The 18,365-nt window shown below is 39.3% G+C and overlaps 2 protein-coding genes across 3 annotated transcripts in view; both read left to right on the top strand.

The window, feature by feature from the left end:
• Positions 1 to 535: 535 nt before the first annotated feature.
• Positions 536 to 18,365, top strand: part of LOC129236385 (chromatin-remodeling ATPase INO80) — a 132,013-nt gene continuing 114,183 nt past the window's right edge. For both annotated transcript variants that reach the window (XM_054870743.1, XM_054870744.1), the window contains exons 1-10: positions 536 to 1,025; positions 1,104 to 1,491; positions 1,550 to 1,743; positions 1,803 to 2,925; positions 2,982 to 4,020; positions 4,082 to 4,282; positions 4,351 to 4,528; positions 4,595 to 4,980; positions 5,040 to 5,301; positions 5,358 to 5,525. In XM_054870743.1, coding sequence (XP_054726718.1) covers positions 1,128 to 1,491; positions 1,550 to 1,743; positions 1,803 to 2,925; positions 2,982 to 4,020; positions 4,082 to 4,282; positions 4,351 to 4,528; positions 4,595 to 4,980; positions 5,040 to 5,301; positions 5,358 to 5,525 — 3,915 coding nt within the window. In that variant the 5' untranslated portion in view covers positions 536 to 1,025; positions 1,104 to 1,127. The remainder of the gene's footprint in view (positions 1,026 to 1,103; positions 1,492 to 1,549; positions 1,744 to 1,802; positions 2,926 to 2,981; positions 4,021 to 4,081; positions 4,283 to 4,350; positions 4,529 to 4,594; positions 4,981 to 5,039; positions 5,302 to 5,357; positions 5,526 to 18,365) is intronic.
• On the top strand, positions 8,960 to 10,667 carry LOC129236387 (uncharacterized). Its single transcript, XM_054870746.1, has one exon. It carries the CDS (start codon positions 9,087 to 9,089, stop codon positions 9,960 to 9,962), a length of 876 nt encoding a protein of 291 aa, XP_054726721.1. The 5' UTR covers positions 8,960 to 9,086; the 3' UTR covers positions 9,963 to 10,667.

Genomic DNA, 18,365 nt, shown 5'->3' with positions numbered 1-18,365 from the left:
AAGACCTCTTTAAGATTTTGCTGTAACCGCTTTTTACAGTGACTAGAAATATATGAAGGATCGTTATTCTGCTTTTTCCTCGGCAACATTGCATCTTTTAAAATATACGTAAACATGAAGTGATCCATTACACCCTTAATTCGGTGAATAAGATCGATTCCTTGTTCAGAGAAACATCCCCAGACCAAAGTATGTTCCCCATACTCATATATTATCAATTATAAACTATATTATCAATTTTGACATCTTTACGAAATACATAAAATAATTCTTACACTTTTTGGAAATTATCTAATGAACCAATTAAATAATTCTGCTCATTAAATATATTATGTGAGGTGCTTTAATTAAATATACCCCGCCTCTTCAAGCGAAGCATTTAGAAATATAATACATTTGTACAATTGTCAAATATACGCATAACTTTCGCTTATGCAACCCTGTAGTGAGTTTCGTTAATATTCTTTATTTTGGATAAGTTAGCAAGAAGAAGACATGTGCAGAGTTATGTCGCACTTCGATGGAATCAAATTTCTAAATATAATATAGCTAGAAATGCCTTTTTCTCCTGGAAAGTTATCAAATAACTCTTGTTGTGTAAAAACAAAAATTTTGGGCATTGTCTTTGCTTCTGCGATTAAATTTTTAAATCAGAATCTCGCCTAATTCTCCCGGAATTCTGGCCATATGCATCCCTGCTTGAGGTGCTAGTCAATCAGCTGAATTTTCGTTTAGTTCGCTTTATTTGCAATTTTTGTTTTGTTGCTGCCTTTTCAATCGAACTTAAGCAAGTGGCATATAAAAACGCGTATGACTTCTGACAGCATTGTGTGGCGATAAAGAAATTTTTTGTGGTTGCGCATGGAAATTTCATAGCGTTACGTATGCATATTTAAAGAATTTCACTTTTAGCAATTGAATTTTTTTGTTCGAATTTTGAATTTGAATTGCATGTACAACTTAGCGGAAGTTGGGCGACGCAACGGACATTGTGCAAGCGCAACGGGTGCATTTTTAAATACTTGGTGAGTATGCAGATAATTGCAAGCGTTTAAATACAATTATTTTTTAATTTATTTTATCATATTTTTTCACAATTTTAGAAAATAGTCTATATCATCAATAACATGCTACCAGCCGGCGCCACCGTCAACGGGTCGACAATGGTTATGACACAATTGGCGACCTCCGCAGGCCCACCAACACAATCGCAGCCGTCGTTTGCCAGAGGTGGGGTAAATGCTGTAACACCGCAAGCAACTCAAGTTCGCATAGCGGAACCGTTACATATACAACGCTTGGAGGCGGCACTAAATATGCGACCTTTCATGGAATATGCGAGGCATGTACTCTCGCAGCCACTGAGCAGTGGCGATGAATCAAACGCGACGGAGGAAAACGAAGTAAAGGTTGGTGGTGTCACAGACAATTCAGATAATGAGGAAGACAGTGGTCGGAAAAAGCGGACGCGGTTACTTGGGACCAAGGAAGGTATTGTGTTAATAAATAAAAACAGACTGATATGCAAAAGTATTATTTGACATTCTAGAGCGTCAAAGTGTCAAGATGCAGCTGTTCAATTTTAACGATTTGACCAATGATCGTGAATGGCTGTATGAAGTGCTGCTCAGCGACACTGATACTGAGACGGAAATAAGCGACGAGGATGATTATATTAAAGAGCTACTTAAAACACATATGCTAGAACAGAGGCATCGAGAAAATTTTTATAAAAAAACAACAGTAAGAATAGTTATATGATTTTACTATATTCCTTCTAATTGCAACTACATTTCTTTTAGAATAACCAATATGCTTACTATGGAGCTGGTATGCTCTCCAATCATGATATGTTTCCCGAACATCAACAGTCTATTGTTGGCGTCCGTAAGCGGAGGCGACGCACTAAGAAAGATAAGCCTGTAAAACCACCCAAGTTGCCAAAAGAGCCAAAGATGCGTAAGCCGCGTAAGTCTAAGTTGGATCAACCTGAGCCAGGTGAAATACTACCTTCTGAGTTAAACAACTATGTGCTTGGCGATACTTCAGCTGTTAATGACGAAGACGACAATATTTCCGTTGAGATGGACAGTACCTTAGATGCCAATCAGTCGCCAATAGCACCAAATGGGGTGCCACACAGCGGCCGAGGCCGACGACGCAAAAGTCAACAGCAACGTACTCCCGAGGTAATGGCAGCGCGCCGTCGACGTGTTTGGCAATTGATGGCGAAGAAGGAACTTGGCCGTTGCCAACGCGCTAAGGCGAATAATCATAAAGAGGTGGTGCAAAATTGCAAACGTGTGGCCACTATGTGCTCAAAAGTCGTACGACAACGCGCTATGGTATCGCAGAAAGTGATGAAGGAGACAATATGGCGTGCTAAACGTTTGACTCGTGAAATGATGGGCTATTGGAAGCGTTATGAGCGTGTAGAACGTGACACTCGTCGACGGATGGAGCGCGAAGCTGAAGAACAACGCAAAATGGATGTGGAGATCATTGAAGCGAAGCGACAGCAACGTAAATTGAATTTTCTGATTACACAAACAGAATTGTATGCGCATTTTATGTCTAAAAAGCTGGGACAAGGCACCGAAGAGGAACAGTTGCGCATATTAAATCAACTGGATGAAGAGATAAATCCCCGACTGGCAGCTTATGATGATTACGACGCCGAACATTATAAGTCGCTGGCGCAAAAAAATGCCGAGCTTGCGTTCTCTGCAGATCGGGATAAAACGCGCCGATTTGATGTCGTGGCGCACGTAAAGCAGGAAAAGCAGGCACCGTTAGAAGAACAAATGGAAGAGATCAAGAAGGAGGAGGATGATGCAGAGATGACTTCGTTTGTAAGGCCAGCTAAAGCGGATGTGCCACAGCCGGAAATGTTCAAAGGCACTCTGAAGACGTATCAGCTAAAGGGTAAGTTTGTAATATTTATTTATGATAAGAATGTTGAAAATATTACTATATTTTAGGTGTCACTTGGCTCGCAAACCTCTACGACCAGGGCATTAGCGGCATACTGGCTGACGAGATGGGTCTTGGCAAAACTGTACAGTCGATCGCATTTCTCTGTCACATCGCTGAACGTTATGGTGTGTGGGGGCCTTTTCTGGTTATCTCACCTGCCTCAACGTTACATAATTGGCAACAAGAAATGCAACGCTTTGTACCCGATTTTAATGTAGTACCTTATTGGGGTTCGCCAAATGAACGCAAAATTCTACGCCAATTTTGGGAACAAAAGGATTTGCATACACGTGAGGCTAGCTTTCATGTGGTGATCACTTCGTACCAGCTTATTGTATCCGATTACAAGTACTTTAATCGCATCAAATGGCAGTATATGGTATTAGATGAGGCGCAGGCCATTAAGAGCGCCTCTTCGATGCGTTGGAAACTACTACTCGGGTTCAATTGCCGAAATCGACTTCTGCTCAGTGGCACGCCCATTCAAAACAGCATGGCAGAATTATGGGCGCTTTTGCACTTTATCATGCCAACACTTTTCGATTCGCATGATGAATTCAATGAATGGTTCTCGAAGGATATTGAGTCACATGCTGAAAATAAGACGGGCATCGATGAAAAACAAATATCTCGCCTACATATGATACTAAAGCCGTTCATGTTGCGTCGCATCAAAAAGGATGTGGAAAATGAATTGTCCGATAAGATTGAGATTATGGTATATTGCCCACTCACCATACGCCAAAAATTGCTCTACATGGCGTTGAAGAAGAAAATACGCATTGAGGATTTGTTGCATTTTACGGGCGCTGGAGCGGGCAGTGCCGGCGATGGCCATCATTTTGATAAGAACTTCACATCGAATCTCATGAATTTAGTAATGCAGTTCCGGAAAGTGTGCAATCATCCAGAACTCTTCGAACGGCGTGATGCTAAAAGTCCTTTCGCCATGCGTTGTGAGGAATACGTGCTGCCACGTCTGGTGTATGACGAGTGTATGTTGCGTCGTGCCATACCAAGCAAACGGCATTTGCTCTATAATAGGTAGACTGTTCGCTTTCTTTTATGGAATTTTTTATATTTTTATTCTGCATTCTCTTTTCAGGTTTTCCATTTTCAAAGCAGCTAACATACAGCAGTCGCTCTTCAGTGAACCCTGCGTCACCAAAGCTCAAAAATCCAACGAAAACTATGCACGTTACGTAGACTTAAATGTCAGCGGTGATTGCTGTTTTAGTTTTATGCGACTCTGCGATCTTTCACCGAGCGATATGGAAAATGTCACTATCAACGGGTTGATTACCTAGTAAGCTAACGGCAACTACTTGCTACCTAAAGATTTGTATTAATTTATTGTTCCCTAACACTTTTCAGCATTTTACACTATCGGCGCAGACTGATCCAATATGCTTTACTGGCATACCGGCGCCAATGGTGGCCGTATTATAGAGCCACACGCTTCCAATTGCTTGAGGTATTGCTTGAGGATACGCTACACCGCAGCTTTCTAATGGAACAGAGTGTGCTACGTAATTTTCTCTTCACTGGTGTAGTGAGTATAATGAAACTTCTTTATTAAAAAAAAAAATGCGAAACCACTAATTTTCCATATCCATAGACTACCCAAAATAGCACTGTTTACTCCTTCGGCAAATACAAAACCGTTAACATTCAGGAAACCATTGAACATCGTGTCATCCGCAGCAAACATAGCGATTCAACGAAAAAGTCTTGTCTGGAACTGGCTAGTTTTAATGACTCTATCGGTATAAAAATGGAATCGGATTTGGACACAAGTGAGGATGCTTCACAATTGAGTGTGTCGAGCAAGTCACAAAAATCTGTCGCGAAACACAAAGACGATATAGATGCAAATGCCAAGTTGTTGCCTGAATTTCCACATATGCCACGCACGCCTACCGTATACCAATGTGAAGCGCTTGAGATGCCGCGTTTCCTCTATGGACTCAGTCAACGTGTGCAGGCCGTTAAACGACATATGTAGTGAGTAATAAATGAACTGTAATAAAATTTCAATCACTTGAAACTGAAATTGCTTGCAGCTGTGAAAGCCGTGACGCTGCTTGGGCTCACATACGCCACATACAATGCGAAAATCCGACTGGCTTGCAGTTGGTTAACAACGCGCTGGATTTATGTCGCCCACGTTATGGTTGGTCATCAATTGTGGTGCCCGATAAGCAGACACTCGTTTCTGATGCTGGCAAATTAGCTGTGCTCGATAGTTTGCTGACACGTCTCAAAGCGCAGGGGCATCGTGTGCTTATCTATTCACAAATGACCAAAATGATTGACTTGCTGGAGGTGAGTTGAAATGTGTTGGCTATTCGTGAGAGTATCATTCATATTTCCTTTGTTAGGAGTATATGTGGCATCGTAAGCACCGCTACATGCGTTTGGATGGCTCGAGTAAAATTTCAGCACGTCGGGACATGGTCGCCGATTTTCAAACGCGTGAAGATATATTTGTTTTTCTGCTATCAACACGAGCTGGCGGTTTAGGTATAAATTTAACGGCTGCAGATACGGTGAGTGCTGATATTATAAACACAAGTACCTAATTTTTTATACATATATTGAATATATGATAAGTTAGTTAGAATTAAAACTTTAGGAAAGAAAATTACAGGAAAACACGCTCCAAAGAAGTGACGACGGCAATAGAATATCAGTACAATATAAAAGAGTACAAAAATTAGTTATTCGTTGGGAATTTTTTCGCTATTATTCTGCTTCGTTAATGATTAGGAGAAGCTCAATTTCCCTTATTTTTTGGCCTATCCTCGAAGCCAATCCATCAAACACAGTAAGTCAATAGGCTGATTCTCTATGTAAGGTTCACAGATTGAACGAATTGTAAAGTGCAGGGTACGATACTCTCAGTTGAGGAGCTTAGTACGATGCTCAGCGAGTAATTACTCCTAGGATGCTCCCGCAGGAGCTACCCCTGTAGGCACTTTCTGGAGGCTGAGCCACTCCCATACACGTCAGGGGATACCTTTCTGAATATATTGACAAGATCTAGAACTATACGCAACATCTCCTGGAACCAACAGTTTATAGACATGCTTTAAACGGCATTCATCGGGAAACTCTTACCATCACCCATCGCAAACGAAGAGCACCAGCTGCCTCGTGAGATCGGCGTACTTTTGGCACGATTACGTTCAGGATATTGTAACAGGTTAAACTCTTACCTATCCAGATTCCACCTAACATACTAAGCATATACACGGCATGTGAAGATATTCAGCAATCACCTATTCACGTGCCCCCTTAAACCCTATCACCTCTTGACCTAGACAGTTGGAGGAAATCTGGTTGCAAAAGGAGGAAATCTGGTTGCCATGTAAAGGAGCGCAAATTCCGTGTCGGATTTGTTGTGAGTGAGAGACTTCGTCGCCAAGTACTGCCGTTCACTCCGGTGGACGACCGTCGCGCAATAATCCGCATCAAAGCGCGATTTTTTAACAACTCGCTCATTTGCGCCCACGCCCCGACGAAAGAGAAGGACAATGCGACCAAAGATTCTTTCTATGAGCGCCTGAAATGTTCCTATGAGCGCCCCCCGCCATGACATAAAAGTCGTGCTTGGTGAATTCAACGCCAGGTGGGCAAGGAGGGTATTTTTGGCTCCACAGTCGGAAAATTCAGCCTACACAGCGAAACATCCTGTAACGGACAGAGGCTGATCGACTTAGCCGGGGCCCGAAACATGGTAGTGTGCAGCACTAGGTTCCAGCATACACCAAGCAACGTGGTTGTCTTCTGATCGGAAAACACGAATATCGATCATGTTCTGATAGATGGAAGGCACGCTTCTAGTGTTTTAGATGTACGTACGATCCGAGGACCCAACATCGACTCGGATCATTACCTTGTTGCAGCCAAACTGCACACACGCCTCTGTGCAGCAAAAAACGTACATTTACCTACGCAAAGAATGTTCAACATCGAAAAGTAGCAATCGCAACAGACAGCCAGAAGATTCGCCGCCCGACTCTCACTCCTGCTCTGGCCAACAAATCGGCAGGTACGAGCAATGGAGCAACATTTCTCGTTCCTGCCGAAGAAGAAATCGAATTCCGGCGAGCCCGAAAAAACAGTTGGTACGACGAAGAGTGTCATGCTGTCGTAGAAAGAAAGGATGCTGCCTATAGAGCCACGCTGCGATCGAGCGCAACACGAGCCATGTGGGATCGCTACAGAGAGCTAAAAAAGGAAGAGAAACGAATTATCCGAAAGAAGAAACAAGAGGCCGAAATACGTGAGTGCGAGGAGCTTGATATGCTGGCCAACAGGAACAACGCCCGAAAATTCTACTAGAAAGTTTGGCAGCTTACAGAAGGTTTTAAGACCGGGGCGTTTTCCTGTAAGAACAAAGACGACGATCTGGTGACTGACATCCACAGCAATCTTAAATTATGGAGGGAACACTTCTCGAACCTGTTAAATAGTGATAGCTGCGCATGTCAGACAGAATGTGAAGATCCCACTACCGTAATCGTTGACGACGGAATTGTCGTTTCGCTACCCGACCATGACAAGGTGAGAACAGCGATAACGCGGCTAAAGAACAAAAAAGTCGCGGGCGCCGATGAACTACCGCTGAGCTACTCAAACATGGCGGCATGGTAAGGTGCATGCATCAGCTTCTATGCAAAATATGGTGGGATGAAAGCATGCCTACCGATTGGAATTTAAGTGTGCTCTGGCCAATCCATAAGAAGGGCGATCCTGCAATCTGTACCAATTACCGCGGGATTAGTCTTCTAAATATCGCCTATAAGGTTCTAGTGTGCGTATTGTGTGAAAGGCTGAAGCCCACCGTCAACCAACTGATTGCACTTTATCAGTGTGGCTTTAGACCTGGAAAGTCTACAATCGACCAAATATTTACAATACGGCAAATCTTGGAAAATACCTGTGAAAGGAGAATCGACTCACACCATCTTTTCGTCGAATTCAAAGTTGCGCCGTCAGAATTGGGAAGGACCTCCTCTTTCAGACAGGGTAACTCGCTGTCGTGTGACTTCTTTAATCTGATGTTGGAGAGGATTGAACGAGCCGCAGAACTTAATCGCTCAGGCGCAATATTTTATAAGAGCGTACAATTGTTGGCGTATGCCGATGATATCGACATCATCGGCCTTAACAACCGCGTTGTTAGTTCTGCCTTCTCCAAATTGGATAAAGAGACAAAGCGAATGGCTCTGGTGGTGAACGATGACAAAACGGAGTATCTCCTGTCTTCAAACAAACAGTCAACGTACTCGCGTATCAGCACCCACGTCACTATTGAGAGTTATAATTTCGAGGTGAGCAGTAAAGTCCTCTCTCGACGAACAAACGTGTGGCGCAGAAGCTTGGCAGCGGCAAATATCGCTGGCAATGGAAAGATGAGCTGTATGAGCTTTACGACGCAGCGAATAAAGATCCAGCGGCTACGTTGGCTGGGTCATGCCGTCCGAATGCGGTACCAGCTATGCGGTAGTAGAGGAAGAGGAAGACTTCTTTTGCGTTAGAAAGATCAGGTGGAGAAAGACTTGACTTCACTTGGTGTGCCCAACTGGCGCCGGTTAGCACGGCACGCTTTTTTAAAATCGGCCAGAATCGCGAAAGCGGTTATCGCGCCAATTAAGAAGAAGAATATCGCTCTTAAACGGATTGGGAGTTAAGCTCAAAAAAGTAGATAATCTAGTTATACGTGAACCTACATATATTATACGTGAACTCGTATATTTCTGCTACGTATATGGTGAACTGATTTTCAAAAATCAGCGACGGAATTTTACTGAATTGTTGTTCAAGCAAAGTCTCAGATTTTTTTTTATAAAAAAAAATTAAGCTCCTGTAACAAAAAAAAAAAAAATTGGGTGTAAAATTTTGTCTTTATCAAATATCAAAAAAGTACATGTGACAAAAGCGAATTTTTGCCGACCAGTGTAATTTTCTACTTTGACCAAAAAATACAAACGTCAAAATAAGTAAAAGTAAAATTTTTGATTTTCAAAATATTGTGTGCGATTTTTTAAATTTTGAATTACACAAAATCCAATATATGTATCTTTAAATTCAAAATTATTAATATGCGTTCCATGCGAACGGAGAGTAAAGATGAAAATCTGGACGTAGAACAACCATCGACTAGTCGCTATTCGCCTAAATGCCCCGTCGAAGTGGCAGCTGTCTCTCCAAAAGGGTCAGCGTATCGAAATTTGGCCCAGCGTGTGCTTCAAGCACCACTTCAATGCCGCTTGGCACACAAATTACGTCTCGCCGTGTTTGAAGGCAATTCGCCCAATCCTCGTCACAACAAAAAACTCAAATTGGCTATTCGACGGGTTACCGAACAAGGCCTTTCCATGGACATGGTGCAACAAATTATCAATAGATTTGCCGAAACCCGCGAAATGCTACATCGTCAAATATTGCAAATTCGTTATAATCGAAAAATATTTCTCATATGCATACTGCGCTCGGGCGATTCGATGGAATTGAAGGGAAGTCTCATGCCACTAATGCGTACCCATAATGCCAGTTTTGTGCATGTGATGCATAATTTCTATAGCAGTGCTGTTATCGAGGCGATCATTTCGTTTCAAACATCATTGGATTTCAGTGATCTTGAGGGTTCGATAGCGCGCGATGCGACCGCTTGTAAAGCGCAAGCCATCGAAATAGTCGACTACGAGACCGGTGCTGTTAACTTCAAATGTGAGCCGAGCGAAATGGATGCAGTGTTGAAGGCGGTCATTTCCAAGGGCTACAAAGTGCTGAATACCGAATATAGTTTCCAGGCCAAACAGTTGATAATGCTGGATGAACGCGAACAGAAAGAGTATAGAAGATTCCGTGCAAAGTTGATGAAAGCACACGATTTCGATATGATTTTTGACAATGTAGCAAACGATGAGATTGGGGATGAGGAAGGTGAGGGTGAGGCGATAAATAAGACAGCATAGGCACGGGGGTGTCCCGACAGTGGGGTTTACGTTATCGTAATGGCCCGGATTTCTAGTCGGCCAGAACTGTCGCTTCAGCAGCATTTTTCAAAAATTTGTAAGGACACTTTTATAACGTTAAGACAACAACAACAACGGCTTAGCCGATAAATTAATACTGCTTTGCAACTGTTTTGAAAATACTCACTATGGTGCATACTTTAGGTTTCTATTGAGATTTTAGCGGGCTTTAGCCGTTTTTTTTTATTTTTGATTTTTCATTTTTGATTGATAAATCGATACTTAACAGAGTCAATTCAAATTCAATGCGATAGTGCAAATAAAATCTTCATAATTCATTAATAAATGTCAAATACATAGATAGTCTCTCACTTATCGCGAATAGATATTCTTAGTTGCCAATAAATCGCATAAGACAATAACGTTGAGTTGAATGGACAAAGTCGATGGGCGAAAATTGAGCGCTTACTTCTAAGCAAATTGAGCTAACAAATACACTACTTAGAATAATATCTCTACTTATCCATAAATTATGCAAGTGACTTAAGTATTAGGAAATGTATTGCCAATGTCTTATCCCGCGTTCGATAAAAAATTAGTTATCACCATCCAAATTAAGAGCGTAAGCGAAAATTCTCTCTCAGAAGGAAGAAAAAGTAAAAAAAGTTAACGGACGAAAAGATTGCCATCACTTGCAAAAACCTACTTAAAAAAATCAGGAATAACGCGAGGCACATTGGACAGGCAGCAGCAGTAGAGCAAAATCAACAAGAGCGATGCATTTCGTTTTTGCTTTAAGTCTCTAGAATGTCAAAAGCTATAAACATAGATTGACAGCTCAGAGTTACTTAAATGAATGAATGAATAATCAAATAAATGCAAAAAAATTAAAATTACAAACCTACTATTCAATGCGCCTGGAATAACTATTACAAGTGTTTGTGTTGTCGAACACGACTCTAACGTTGGTTTCAGAGACGCATCTCACATATAGGAAATTTTTTAATATGAAAATTTAAGGCCATCCTAGTAAGAGGGCTCATGCAGGCTGTGGTGTCTTAGTAAAATCAGGAATAAAATATGACATACTCAAACCAACTCAAACGCTATCAATACAAATTGCTAAAATCAAAATAAAATGAGATAATGGTGACTTACGTATTTATGCCTTGCATTCACCATCAAGGCATGGCATCACAACTCCTGAATACGAAAATTTGTTTAACTCCCATGGTCACAGATTTTTAGTAGGGTGCTGGTGGGGCTCACATAATCCTAACCCAAAAGGCTAACTAATACTAATACTCTGTCAGCTGGTGGCCAAGTGATCCGTTAAAAACTCCTCACGAACTACGTACATTGTTTTAAAAAAGTCTGTATTTTTCAGGACCTTTTCAAACGAACAATAACACAAGATTAAAAACAATTAACTTTAGAAACAAATTGATTCCAGAGTATTTCAAAGTTTAAGTGATAATAATTATGATGATCATAAAATGAAAGCTACGAAGTACCTAAAACATCCTAAAAAGAAAAATGTGCCTATGAAAATTGCAATAACACCGCGTTACACACATTCTTTCCTATGAACCAAATATACTTTTTCGGAAAGGGGATAAAAAATAAATTTTTTTTTTTGTATTTTATTTTATGCTATTTTAAAATAAGCCGCCACTATATTCCACTGCTTAAAGCGTGATGCATAGAGTTCGGCTGTTCTCTTTGACAAATTTCCTTCTCGTACAAGGTCATTGAAGTCGGCTTACGTTACTAAATGCGGCACTGCAGTCCCAAGTTCTGTTGGTACAAATTCCGATACTTCTGGTTCCCCGCATCTCGCATTCGATGCAAGAAATGTTGATAGCATTGTTGGTGCTACTCTTGGTTCTCCATCCCTTAATTCGGGAACATCATCAAAAATCTCCATTGAAGCCGCTATACGTTCTTCTGGTGAGTACAGATCCGTTGGAATAACCGATTATACATTAGCGTAGCGAATTTTGTTGCGGCGAATGTATTGGTACCCTTTAGTTTGAGTAAAAGTTACGCAAAAGTAGCACAGTTCATTGCAGTGCTCCGTACGTGGTAGCCAAATTGTTGGTACAGAGTACTTTATTGTTGACTTTCCATCAGTAAACTTGCATAAATTTCTATAGCAATACTCGCATACGACTTCCGGAGTATACCACAAGTAAGGAACATAAGCAGTCTTGAATATTTTCTGAAACGAATTAACCACTGTTTTCGTAATATTTTTAAAATTTTTACTTGGTGCGAAAAAGCCACAAACGTAACAAAAGTTATTTCGAGTCGGGCACTGCATTTTTCGTAAGATGAAATATACAGAAACGCGTTTTCTCGCAACAGAACTTAAAACAATTGTCAAAGTATGCGTCTCCTAGTAGCGCAACTATCAGATGAACGGAACTTCCGGAACTGTAACAAACACACAAACGGCACAGAGTGCGTTGTATGAAACAGAAAAATTAAAGGTTAATAAGTTGTTTAAAAATTTGGAGTCCCTTCAAGTTATGCCGAAAATTTAGAAAAATTTTTTTTTTAGAAAAAAAAAATTCAAGAAAATCTGAGAATTGATAAAATTTTTTTTTTTAATTTTACATAATAAAAACATTTCCACTAGTCTGTCTGCAGAAATTCAGCGCGATTGGATCACAGAAAAAGGGTTAAAAATTGATCCAAAGTTTTCACACAGGCGGACTACGAGCTTTATATTTTATACATAAAAAAAAAAATTCTGACGTGTACATGAAAATCGCCGATACACGTATATTTTTATTTTTTCTCCCCTTTCCGAAAAATTAAAAATTAACGAAAAATTAAAAAATTAATTAAAAATTAATAAACTGCGTTTTTGTAACGCAGTGTAATATATGGTGGAGAATGCATTTGCTAAGCATTTACAGTTTTTAACTCTTTCACAAGCACCAGCAACAACGATTAAAATGTTTAAAATAATTGTTATTTACTGGAAATTTACTGTTACTAAATTTTCCGATTTCAAGACGAATTTCTTCGGGAGTCGAATGTTTGATTGGTAGTGAAAATTTACATGGGGAGTTAAAAATTCAAAGACACCAAAACCGTTGTTGCTGGTGTTTGTGATAGATGAAGAAGAAAAGACATTATTATGTAGAAGAAGAAGAAAAGACATTATTATGTTAAGGTTAACTATTTCCTTACGCAGTGTAAGTGTGTAGAAATTGTGACGATCCCCAAGCCAACTAAACCAGGAAGCAAAATCACTTCATTAGACCAATTAGTTTGTTGAAACTTTTTCCAAAATATTTGACAGACTATTTTTGCGCAGAATTTCGTCAATACTAAAAGATTAAAACGTATTACCTGTACATGAATTTGGCTTTCGTCGATATCACGGTACATCTGAGCAATGTTACCGAGAGGTAAACCTCATTATTAACTCCTTGGAACGCAAAGAATACACTTAAATGGTGATAGGGCCAAATTAATTGAACCACAAATTCGTATTTTTTATTTCTTAAAGAAATGTATACTGTTTTTATTTTTAACTAGCTGTACCCGGCGTGCGTTGCTACGCCAACAACTAAAATAAATTTAAGAAAAATTACTTTAAAGAAAAATCAGTACACAAATATTCAATTCATTCTAAACCATTTTATTGATTTTGTTTATTACGAAAAAAATGTGACATTACAAAGTTTAGTTTCAATTCGATGTTTATTGAAGTGCTGTAGGATACACAATATTCTTGTTTTTTCATCTAGTGCATAGACGAATAAATCCGAAGGTTTTCCGACACGTGAGCAAGCCGCATAGAGCTGTCCATGTGAGAAGCATGGATTCTCCAAATTTAATTCACACACTTGTAACGATTGTCCTTGTGCTATGTTAATAGTCATTGCGAAAGCGAATCGCACCGGGAACTGTAAACGTTTGAATTCAAATGGCATATCTGTCGGGATCGTTGGGATACGTGGCAACAGTACGTCTTCATCTTTGAATTTTCCAGTCAAATTGTTGCCTCGATAACATTGTTCATCATTTTCTTGATTGAGAGTAGTGGTGGATTTATATTTCGAAGAAGAATGATGGGTACGCCAATTTTCAATGTAAGAACGTGCGGCGGCATGTCTGGCAAATGAAGCGAATTCAAGAATTCAGTTGGATAGTTGAGAACCTCGTCATGATTCTCCACAGTATCGATAGACTTATATGTTGTCGTTTCACTGGGTATTCCATGCTGAATGGTGAAGTTGGCTGCTAATATAGCAAGCGTACTGAGCCACTAATGGTTTTTGTAGTTTTGTGCAATGTTTGGGAAAACTTTTTGCACCAATTCGTCGATGATTTCTGTGATCTTACAGAAGTTTGCTGGCAGGGTGATACATTGTGTAGATTCATCAATTTCCTTTCGCCCATTTCCAATATCCAATAATTGTTTTGCAAAATTTCCAGCCAATGCATCCCATTGTAGTTGTACACTCATGTTAGTTTTCAAAGTCAATTTCTGTAAATGACGCCACCCCATCAGCGGGTGTTGAACGTGGTATAATGGGCAGTGTTTGTCGAAAATCCCCAGACATTAAAATGAGTGCGCCACCGAAGATCCGTCTTTCGAAAAAATCGGTTGGACGGGGCAGAAGTTGCTATTCTGCAGCTTCACCTGGTGGCGAGTGGCATCAATGAGCATATTCTACAAACCTTCTCCGTGGAAGAATGCATATATATACCAATTTTTATAATAATCGGTCCAGTAGTTTTTGAGTTCATCGAGGACATACAGACGAACATTCATTTTTATATAATATATTATATAAGGAAGATATATAGCTTATCTTATTTTTTTGATGTAACCAAAAACCAATAAATAAAAAAATTTAACGGAACGAAATACAAGAAATTAATAAATTTTATAAAATACTAACCGAAAAATTAACATCAGCTTTTTGATGATGTTTTGACCAATTCGACGCCACTCAGTTCGGATTACATCATTCATTTGTTTAACATTGTCAAAGTGGTGCCCATTGTTGAAAACTTGTTTTGATAGTATGCTCCAAAGATTCTCTATCGGGTTGAGGTCTGGACTACAAGCAGGCCATTTTGATAATGGGATACCGTGGGACCGCCGCCGTAGCCGAATGGGTTGGTGCGTGATTACCATTCGGAATTCACAGAGAGGTCGTTGGTTCGAATCTCGGTGAAAGCAAAATTAATAAAAACATTTTTCTAATAGCGGTCGCCCCTCGGCAGGCAATGGTGTATTTCTGCCATGAAAAAGCTCCTCATAAAAATATCTGCCGTTCGGAGTCGGATTGAAACTGTAGGTCCCTCCATTTGTGGAACAACATCAAGACGCACACCACAAATAGGAGGAGGAGCTCGGCCAAACACCTAACAGAAGAGTACGCGCCAATTATTTATTTATTTTTTTTATACCATGGGACTTGTAAAATTCCTTAGTTCTATTCGCGCTGTGAACTGCTGCGTTATCTTGTGGAAATATCCATTCGGGATCATTCATATCCGAAATCAATAAAGATCTCATCTAACAGCTCTATATATTTCGGCATTCATTTTTGTAGAAATAACGCAAAATGGGTCTTACCATGATATCCAATAGCAGCCCAAATCATTAACTTTTGCCACTCCTCGTTCCAAAACTGGTATTTTTTCACATAATTTTAAATAATGCAGCTCATTTTTTTGTACCTATTTACTTTCTCAGCTATTTACTACGTTCAAACAAAAAAAAAAAAACTTTGAATAAACTAAACTTTAAGAGTTTTTCAATAAAACTATGTTTATAAATGTCAATTCTTCAAAGTACTCCCCATCAACTGCAATGCATTTATGCCAGCGTTTGGTCCAGCTCTCTAAACATTTCTCCTATTTTGGGTCGATTTCTCCATCACTTCGTCTTCGATTTTCTATTACTTACTAAAAAATGTATTGGCTATTCGGTCCAAAATCGCCACTATAACTTGAAACTAAAGCCAGTATGGACTTATGGCGTGTTATGATATTTTGGGGCACAGCTTATATTATATTTCAAATATAGAAATCCTACAAATATATCAGCCTTAAATTTTAAGATTTGTTACAAATACTCTTTGCTTCATCGCTAATAAGACCTAAAACTTCTTTTTATATTAAACTAGCGAAAACCCGCCCGTTCCGCTGGTCGTCTTCAAAAAAACCTAGATTAATTAATTAAATTAAGCCGAAAAATACTGTGTGTTTTTTATAAAAATTCTCGCGCATGAATAGTAATGAAAGAAGTTATGAATAGTAGTAGCAATTAAAAAACGTTTGATGTGATTTACTTCATTACTTTTTTTATTGTAATGCTCTTTGGTGTACACTATTCTTCGTTTTTCCATGCGTTGTTGAATAAATGAACAATACCGATGGCTTACCAACTCTGGAGCATGAAACATAAAGTTGGCCATGAGAAAAACATGGGTATCCTAAATCAATACCACAAATTGATAAAGTTTGGCCTTGCGACTTATTAATAGTAATCGCGAATGCAAGGCGAACAGGAAATTGAAGACGTTTGAATTCAAACGACATATCCGATGGTATCATTGGTATTCGCGGTATTAAAACGTCTTCACCAGAGTATTTTCCATTCAAAATTGTTGCTTCAATGACGTTATTCATCAATCTCTTAACTGTTAATCGAGTGCCATTACATAGTCGTGGTTGATTTATGTTTCTCAACATAATAATCGGTGCTCCTATTTTCAAGTTTAGCATGTGTGGCGGTAATCCAGGTAAATCAAAGGAATTCAAAAATTCAGTGGGATAATTTACAATATCATCTTGATTTGTAACAGTGTCAACGGATCGATTTGTTTGTTCTGGACTTGGTATGTTGGCCAAAATAGCCGCATTCATTTCATTCACATCTTTATTTTTGCCAGCCATGATGGCTCGTTCACCAAGCCAATCATGAGTTTTGTAATTTTGAGGCAAATTTGGGAAAATACTTTGAAATAACTGTTCTTTCGTTTGACTTATTTGACAAAAGTTTGGTTGAAAAGTTATTAACCCAGTTACATTATCGACAGGAACTTTGCCATTTCCAATATCCAATAATTGCTGTGAAAATTCAGCAGCTGATGGATCATTTTGCATTAGAACACGTACATTTGTAGTTAGTTTGAGTGTTTGAACATGTCTCCACAAATATGATGATTTCAAACATGCAACCAATTCATCTGCTACAGTTGCTCGAGGAATAACAGGCAGTGTTTGTTTAAAATCACCTGCCAGCAGGACTAAGGCAAACATTTCATTTTTACTACGTAAATCTCGTAATGTCCTATCAAGCGCTTCCAGTTACTTTTTATGTGTCATCGTGCACTCATCCCATACAATTACTATTCCCCCCCGCTTTAACCCAGCTATGTGTTCAGATGCAAATGACTTTTTTGTGTGAAGTCTGATATAAAATAAGTTCTATTTACTCTTCTTAAATTTATATAAACTTTTCCAGGCGAAGTAAAAAAACTGACATATATTTGCTTCAACCGTATATTTGTGAGTACACAGGTAATATGTAAATACATGAATGATATAGGTAATATCTCATATTAGCATAACCTTTCTGCAAAAAATTAAATAAACGATCACCAATCACGCCGGCAATGATACAATGAATTTTTCACTATAACTGACTTCAGATTAACGTTTATATAATAAGGGTATATGTATGTAACATTTTAAATTTTTTTTAGAAATTTTTTTTTAATTTTTAATAATAAGTGGTCTTCCTCTTCCACTTCCACTTCCTGTAGCTATTCCTTTTCCAATTCCATCTCCATCTCCAGCTCCATCTCCTTTCTTTATCCCGGAAACGGGCAGTAAAAATTACTTCACTTAAAAGTTTTCATCAACAGCTTCCATCTGATAACCATATTGTACAAACACATCCAAGGGTACCTTGGCCCACCTTTTCGGCTATATCTCGAGATCCTGGTCACTCAGAGATCTAAAAAATACTCTGTATTAAAGCACTCATCAGTAGTTTTGATTTGATACCCACAATGTAAAAACACATCCTAGGGTTACCCGGGTCCTCGTTTTGGCCTTCGGCAGCGCCACCTGGTGGCGAGTGGAATCAATAAGCATATTCACCGTGGAAAAAAAAAATAAACCAAATTTCATAATAATCGGCCTACACACACGAGACCAAAATGCATTCAATTCTAATGAATGATATGTGCGGTACAAAAAATACGTGCGGCAAATAGCAAAAACACACTCACTTAACCGACGCACCGCACACACACGCGTTATCGGATTTCAACCAAACTTCACAGAAACCTTTGCCAAAGCAACACCAACAATGTGTGAAACTTTCATTGTTTTCCTTGCACGCGTTACTGAGATTAC

Source organism: Anastrepha obliqua, chromosome 1 (genome assembly GCF_027943255.1).
Source record: "Anastrepha obliqua isolate idAnaObli1 chromosome 1, idAnaObli1_1.0, whole genome shotgun sequence".
NCBI lineage: Eukaryota > Metazoa > Arthropoda > Insecta > Diptera > Tephritidae > Anastrepha > Anastrepha obliqua.
Note: the sequence above shows the minus strand (reverse complement) of the source record. Positions and strands in the feature narration are given on the sequence as shown.